Below are 8000 nucleotides of genomic sequence, written 5' to 3'. Positions count from 1 at the left end.
GTTAAAAAAAAAAAAAAAAAAAAGAGGCGGGGATAAAAAAGTAGGAAAAATGGGGGGGTGGAGGGGAGAGACTAGTAAAGGAAAACTAGAAGAGGAAGAAAGAGTATGCTACGCAGTTTGTTGTTTCTCCTGCTCTTCCTCTCTCAGAAGCTAGAAAAAGTTTGCACGCGCAGCATTCGGGATGGGCGAGAGAGCTCTTCATGTTCGGACCCAGGAAAAGAAGCGGCCGCTTCACCCCTCCGGATCCGCGCCGCCGCAGTTTCCCCCCTCTCCGGACGATGGAGGGCAGCCGGCGAAATCCAGAGGGAAGTTAGCCTTGGCGGACCCCCCTGGATCCTGCAGGGATCGAGGAAAGGCGCGCAGCTTTCTCTCTGTCCCGCAAAGCCTCCCCTCCCTCCTCCTCCCGGAAAGGAAAAAGGAAAGACCGAACCTCTAAACCAACCTTACCCCTCCCCCTCTTCCTGGAGGAGCGAAAGCAGAAAGTACCGTTCTGTGATTCACTGGACAGGGAAGAGGGAGGAGGCGGCAAAGAACGCCTAGTGCCAAAACTAAGTTAGCTGACAAAACGCACCCATCTTTCAGCGCCTCGGCCGGGTGCACCAACTCCGCGGAGACCAAGTGGGCTCGGCGTGGAGGGACCCCGCTTCGCTCCCCCACGCGCTCCAGCGGTCCGGAGGACTCGGCGCCTGAAGTTCCTGCAGAAAAAAGGTCGTTAGCCGTGGAAAGAAATGAGGGAACTGGGCTTTTTTCCTCACTTCGCCGCCTAGTGTCGGGGAGATTGGCAGACGCCTTGGAGAGGACCGGGAGAAATAGAGTGCCCTGGAAAAGTGGAGAAAACGGTCAGGAAGTCGGTCCATTTCAGGCAGCTGTCTATCTGCTAGAGTACGAGCGAGGCGTGGCGGCTCAACTTCCAGTGCTTTCCAGGTGAGGGGACCGCCAGACTGCCGATCCCACCGACCCGCGCGCGCGCGCGCCCGCAAGAACCTCGCTCCCCAACTTCCAGGGCGCTCTGGCCAGAAAAAGCCCCTACGCGAAGTGATTCGCAAGCCCTTACCAGACTCCTTCTCCAGAGAACTTTTGGGTGGAGGCATTAACTTTTTTGTGTGGAAGCTGCTCAGGGGAGCGAGGAGGAGAAAAAAGTGAAATTTGAAGGAGAAGAGTGACTCCTTGCTGTTCCCGATGTCCCATCACTTCTAGAAGGTTAAAGTTGTTGGATGTGGTGACAGCTGAGAGGGGCGCAGGACCGCTTTCCAGGTGGAGACAGTCCACCGCCTGTTCGGCCGACCCCTCCCGCGTGCATGTGTGCGTCGGCGGCGGCACGCGGTGCGTGGTTCTGCGAGGGGAGTCTCAGCCGGGACCCAAGTGAATGGCCTCCAGGGGTTGTGCGGGGCCTCCGCCTCCGCCGCCTTCGCAAGCCTGGGTCTGGCCGGGAAAGATGTTAGCCATGGGGGCGCTGGCAGCCTTCTGGGTCCTCAGCCTCCTCACCTACGGTTACCTGTCCTGGGGCCAGGGCTTGGAGGAGGAGGAGGAAGGAGCCTTGCGAGCTCAGTCTGGAGAGAGACCGGAGCCCAGCACAACTGCCGCCTCCCAACCCCATCTCATTTTCATCCTAGCGGATGATCAGGGATTTAGAGATGTGGGTTACCACGGCTCGGAGATCAAGACTCCCACTCTTGACAAGCTCGCTGCCGAAGGAGTAAAACTAGAGAACTACTATGTCCAGCCTATTTGCACACCGTCCAGGAGTCAGTTTATTACTGGAAAGTAAGTGTTACCACTTCGTATATTTATTCGTTGGAGAAATCTTAAGCATTTAATTAAGACCCAGCTCCTAATTTAAAGGAGCAACAGAAAATACGGGGAACAAGCGAATGAATGAAATGTGGTATTGAGTTATGGTGGGTATTAAATTGGATGCCCTATTAATGAACTTGAACGTCTTCTCTCTAGTCTCATTTTGCGTATTCTCAGAGCCTGCTGTGAAGTGCCCTCCAAGTTTTTAAAAGAGATCGGGACTTGTAAAGTCTCACCTACCAACCACATATCTCCAGAAGGGGTCTCCTTTTCCAAGGAGACCAAGCCCATTTTGGCTTTTGGGCATGCTCAGATTTGTTTCAGGCGTCACAGCAGAATTCACAATCGCCATCACTGATAAGAAAGATCAAAAATTTTTTGCAACTCTTGGTTTGTTCTTAAATCTAGAATTGAATAATCAAAGCCATAGGTTCTCAAGGACATAAAAGAGACCAAGGAAACAGATGGAAAGCAATATAAAATTAGTGTACAAATGGGTCTGTTTGGGTCTTTGATAGGTTATTTTCTCTAACTGGATCAATAAAAAGGGCCATGTGTGATTACCAAGGCAGTTCTCAAAATGCAAGGAAATGCAATGATAAACGTTCAACAAGAGTTAAATTTCATCTGAAGTTTTCTGCTGCTTCTCACATCTGGGAATTTCCTGGTTAACTCTAAGAAAAATCAGATTATTTCGAAGCTTAAGTAAAGTATTTTTAATTTGTTGCTTTGCTAAATAGCTAAACTTTCTACTTAAGGCATTCACTCATTTTCATAGTTTATTCTATCCTATTAGAGTATAGTTTACTCTTACTCATTTGGATGTCCAAAGTCAGCCTGTGCGACAGAGATAGACTAGGAGGTCTGGAGGTCAAGCTACCACTGGACAGAGGTAGAAGAGAAGCCTTAGTAGTTCAGTATATGCGTCCTGTGATTTCAGTCTCAGGGAACCCTGCTTCAGTGAAGTTGTTCTTGGAATTGGATCCTCTAAAAGTAGCCAGTATCCATTGGAAAAATAAAGATTATTTTGTAAGAATCTGTCTTGCAGAGACTTTTGCTTACAGCATGATTTCCATTGCTTAACAAGCTGTCAGAACGTAGCATCACTGCCAGAAAAGAAAAGAAAAAAATTCCCATCCTTTCCTTTCTTAAGAATGAGAGATTAAAAAAAAAAAAAAGTCTCACTGTACTTCAGAGTCATTTTAAAGGTCATTTGTGGCATCAGAAAGTCAAGGGCATTTGATATTTATAAAGGAGTAGATTTTTGGCTTGAAAATGAGTCCATCTGGTGGCCTGCAGGTCAAGTTCTTCATGTCTAATCCCAACCACTCTTATATTTGACTTATGAAATAAATGTGTCATAAAAGCTCACTGAACCTCTTCAACTAATTTAGAGAATTTAGATTTACTGAGCTAGCCGGTGGTAGTTGAAAATATGTACACAAATTATATGAATTTTATCTTTTACAATAGAACGTATGCTTTAAGGCTTTTCACCAAATAAGAATATTTAGTTCCTAAACATTATCTTGCACTGATAAAATATTGAGGTTTTATCTTTTAATCTTTGTGGTTTAATTAATGACATGAAAAAGAAATGAAGCTAGAAATAATTCCTAATTTTTTTCTCTTTTTTTAATTGAAGATGATATACAATGTTGCTTTGTTTTAGGCATACAGCATATTGATTGAACAGCTCTATATAGTATGCTATGCTCACCATAGTGTAGCTAATTTTTCTCTTTTGTCAAAGGTTGACTCTCTTGCACTTTCAATGCAATTGAACATCTAATGAAAAGATTTATCCTCCTATTAAAATTTTCCATTCAGTGTGACAAATTGTGTAACTGTTTTATAGACAAGAAGTTTAAGTAGATACTGTAACTTGATTTAAATTTTTATTTGACTTAAACAGTTGAAGACATTTTCATTTGCAGTTCTTTTTTTAGACTGGAACCTTCTTTTATATGAACACAAAGATAAGAAAGAAAGTAGTTATGGAAGCCTAGTTGTGGGCCTAATATAATGCAGAGCCCAGGGATTATGGCCATTTGTCCTCTCCATGAGCACATGTGTGTACTCTTTGGATCTTCTAAAGTAAAGTAAAACAAAACAAAACAAAACAAAGCAAAACAAAACCAAAAACAAAAAGCAATAAAAACCTAACTGTCCTGAATTATTTTAAGTGGAAAATGGGTTATGTAAAATATGAGAGGATTCAAATATCTTTTATAAAGAAAGTTAAAATGATTAAAACTGAGACTACTTTAAATACTATTAACAAAACAAGCCTCCTTTTATGTTTTGCTGAAGTCAAAATGTAAAAATCTGTTCCCCTATACTGCATAAATGTGTAATAAGTTCCAGATTGCTTTAATAATTTATATCATACCCATCTGGTAATATTGAGTATCAGTTGGACTGTCAGTAAGCATTCACTGTGTTCAGATCCCTGTATTGGAACTCTGAGGAAGAAGTAAGAAGTAAGCCTGAATCTCTGGATAGTAGTCTTCAAATTTAAATCTACAAAAAAAAATCACTCAAAGGGCTAGTTAAAAAGCAGATTTCCAGGGGCGCCTGGGTAGCGCAGTCGTTAAGCATCTGCCTTCGGCTCAGGGCGTGATCCCAGCGTTCTGGGATCGAGCCCCACATCAGGCTCCTCTGCTGGGAGCCTGCTTCTTCCTCTCCCACTCCCCCTGCTTGTGTTCCCTCTCTTGCTGGCTGTCTCTCTGTCAAATAAATAAATAAAATCTTAAAAAAAAAAAAAAAAAAGCAGATTTCCAGGCCCAACTAGCAAGTAAGCTTCAGTAGATCTGGGGTTGAGCCCAGAATTCAGTAATGATTTAATGAACATATCAGGTTATTCTCATGTTCACAATATCAATACAAATTAAGGGTGTTATTATTAAGTACTAACATCCACTGTTCCAGGATAATACATTTTTACCTCATTTAATCTTTATAACACTCTATGAGATAGTTGCTGTTGTTATCTTCATTTTATATAGTTATGGCAAAAAATTTCAAGAGCAGTAGTAATGCAGGGGTTTTATACATGGGACTTCGAGAAACAGCATTGTATGTGTTCAGAGTTGGCCTGGTGATAAAAAAAGTTTGATTGAGAAAGGGGCCTTCCGTGTTTGATTTATTTCAAAGTAATTTTCTCACCTTCTGTTTTGTTTTTCACAGTTTTACAAATAAAGACATAGATAAATAACATCATTTCTTCTTAAAAGAATATAGTGAAGGCTTCAGAAAGAGAAATAAAAGTTTTGCAAAATTTAGAGGTGCTGGGTGGCTCAGTTGGTTAAGTGTCCGACTCTTGGTTTTGGTTCTGGTCATGATCTCAGGGTCATGAGATTGAGCCCTGCATTGGGCTCTGCACCCAGTGCAGAGTCTGCTTGAGAATTCTGTCTGTCCCCCTGCCTCTCCGCCCTCTGCTGCATGCTCTCTGTCTCTCAAATAAATTTAAAAAATCTTTAAAAAAAAAGCTTTGCAAAATTTAGAGATGAATTTTATGCAGACTTTAAAGTAGGAAAAATTGGCAATCTGAACTAAATTTATATCTTTGGCAATAATTCTTTTTTAATTATTTTGTTATTAATTTTTCTACTTAAAGTACCGTGATGATCATTTTTATGAATGCAAAGGTAACTTGAATGTGTGTTTGTAATAGGATATTTGATAAATTCATTTCATGTTAAAACAGCTCCTGTTTCTTGCTGAGGGTAGTCACTCTCCTAACTTCTAACACCTTCGATTAATTTTTGCCTTGTGTTTGAACTGCATCTTTATGGAATTATAGAAAATGTACTCTTTCATGTCTGCCTTCTTTCTCTTAACATTATGTTTGTAAAACTTTTCCATGTTGTTGCCTGTAGATGTAATTCATTCATCCTCATTACTGAAGTGTGTTCTTTTGCATAGATACACTACAATTTATTCATCCATTCTACTGTTGACAGACATTAAGGTGGTTTCCAGTGTTGGGCCACTATGAATAGTGCTGCCATGAATGTATTTGTATGTGTTTGTTGATGAATATATATATATATTTCTCTTGGATATCTATTAAGAACTTGGATTGCTGGGTTATGGGAATGTGTGTATTCATTTTCTGTAGATACTGCCCAGCAGTTTCCCAAAGGGTTTCCACCAGTTTACACTCTTACCAATACACACTCTTAGCAGTGTATGGAGAGCTCTATTTGTTTCCCATCTTTGTCAACATTTGATATTGTCTTTTTCAATTTAGTCATTCTGGTTGTTATGCACTGGTATACTATTATGGTTTAAATTTATATTTCTCGGGTGACTAATGAAGTTGAGCATCTTTTTTTTTTTTTAAAGATTTTATTTATTTATTCGACAGAGATAGAGACAGCCAGTGAGAGAGGGAACACAAGCAGGGGGAGTAGGAGAGGAAGAAGCAGGCTCATAGCAGAGGAGCCTGATGTGGGGCTCGATCCCATAACTCCAGGATCACGCCCTGAGCCGAAGGCAGACGCTTAACCGCTGTGCCACCCAGGCGCCCCGAAGTTGAGCATCTTTTTGTATTTTTATGGACTATTTGAATATTCCCTTTTAAGAAGTTTCTGTTTAAGTCTTTGTCTATTTTCTCATTAGGAGATTGCTCTTCCTTGTTGATTTGTGGTAGTTATTTATATATTCTGTTTCTTTGTCAGATATTTGTACTGCAGAAGTCTTCTTCCACTCCATGGCTTACTTTTTCACTCTTAATAGTATTTTTGATGAACAAGTTTTGATTTTATTGTAGTCTAATTAATATTCTTTTTCTTTTTATGTCCTATTTAAGGTATATTTGACTAAATCAAGATCATGATTTGGCCTCTTTTTTTTTTAAAGATTTTATTTATTTATTTATTTGTCAGAGAGAGAGAGGCAGCAAGAGAGGGAACACAAGCAGGGAGAGTGGGAGAGGGAGAAGCAGGCTTCCCACCGAGCAGGGAATCCAATGCAGGGCTTGATCCCAGAACGCCAGGATCATGACCTGAGCCGAAGGCAGACGCTTAACGACTGAGCCACCCAGGCACCTCTGGCCTTTTCTTCCTAAAAGTTTTATTTAATTTTCTATAATTCATCTAAAATTAATTTTCTGTTATGGTGTAAGTCAGGGTTCAAGATTTTTTTTTCCATGTGTACCTCCATTTGTCCCACACTATTTATTAAAAAGACCATACTTTCTCCACCTCACTGCAGTGTCACTTTTTCATAAATCAGAAAAATGTAGATGTTTGTGTCTATTTCTGGACTCTATTCTGTTCCATTAGTCTCTTTGTCTATCCTTGTGCCAATACCACATTCTTAACTATTATAGCTTTATAATACTGGTATCTGGAATGTAAGTTCTCCGACTTGTTCTCCTTCAAAATTCTCTTAGCTCTTCTTTAACAGTTCATTCATTTTAATATGGAAGAAGGAAAATATGGATGTGCAAATGCAAATAGGTTGGAAGATTTGGTTTTGGAATATGAAGTAGTTCATTTCTCAATTATTCTACTTTCTAAGTGAAATAACAAGTGAAGTCATTAGCTGAGAATAAAGATCTGGAGTTTTAAAAACAGAAATAGAAAATATTCTTCCAGGAGAATGAGAAAGTGAATTAAGTAGAGAAATGCTGTACGAAGACAGGGCACTCAGCTAAGCCCGCTTGAGATTTGTGGTCATAAATTTAAACAGAGACGGTCATCGTTTGTTTGTTTTTCTCCTGCCATGGCCTGATGCTGGTATGTGGAAGAAGCACCATTGAAGAAGTAGATTTAACTAGATTTGGGGCTTTGTCAAATGAATGAAGTGGTATCATGGACTCTAAATTGGCAAAGGGAAATATAAGGGGTTGGTGTTCTCTAAGTAATCACCAGAGTCAATGAATTGACTATCTGGCTGGGGTTGAAGTGAGGATATTATAATAAACTTGGAAAGCTAGGTAGATATTGGTTGTTGGAGAAGTGTATGCTTGGGATCAAAATTGTATGAGTAGTACAGTGTTGGGAAATGACAGGGGAATGGATGCTAAGGTGAAATAGAAGAAAACATCTTTGAAAATGAAGAAGGCACGGTTTTAGAAGGGCAAGGTATTGGATAGGTCACTTTGGTGGATATTGAAATCATTAACAACAATGAGAGACGTGGTATTCAAGAGGATGGTGAACCAGGTGCTGGAATCATTTATGACTGGGAGGTAA

The 8000-nt window shown here is 40.6% G+C and overlaps 1 protein-coding gene and 1 pseudogene across 1 annotated transcript in view; both read left to right on the top strand.

The window, feature by feature from the left end:
- The first annotated feature begins 1356 nt into the window (after positions 1 to 1356).
- Positions 1357 to 8000, top strand: part of ARSJ (arylsulfatase family member J) — a 75188-nt gene continuing 68544 nt past the window's right edge. The window contains exon 1 of the mRNA XM_008689456.2: positions 1357 to 1764. Coding sequence (XP_008687678.1) covers positions 1367 to 1764 — 398 coding nt within the window. The 5' untranslated portion in view covers positions 1357 to 1366. The remainder of the gene's footprint in view (positions 1765 to 8000) is intronic.
- Positions 1692 to 8000, top strand: part of LOC103661765 — an 80873-nt pseudogene continuing 74564 nt past the window's right edge.

The sequence above is a fragment of the Ursus maritimus genome, unplaced genomic scaffold (assembly GCF_017311325.1).
Source record: "Ursus maritimus isolate PB19 unplaced genomic scaffold, ASM1731132v1 scaffold_11, whole genome shotgun sequence".
Taxonomy (NCBI): Eukaryota; Metazoa; Chordata; class Mammalia; order Carnivora; family Ursidae; genus Ursus; species Ursus maritimus.
The sequence above is the reverse complement of the archived record's forward strand: the minus strand, read 5'-3'. Positions and strand labels throughout refer to the sequence as shown.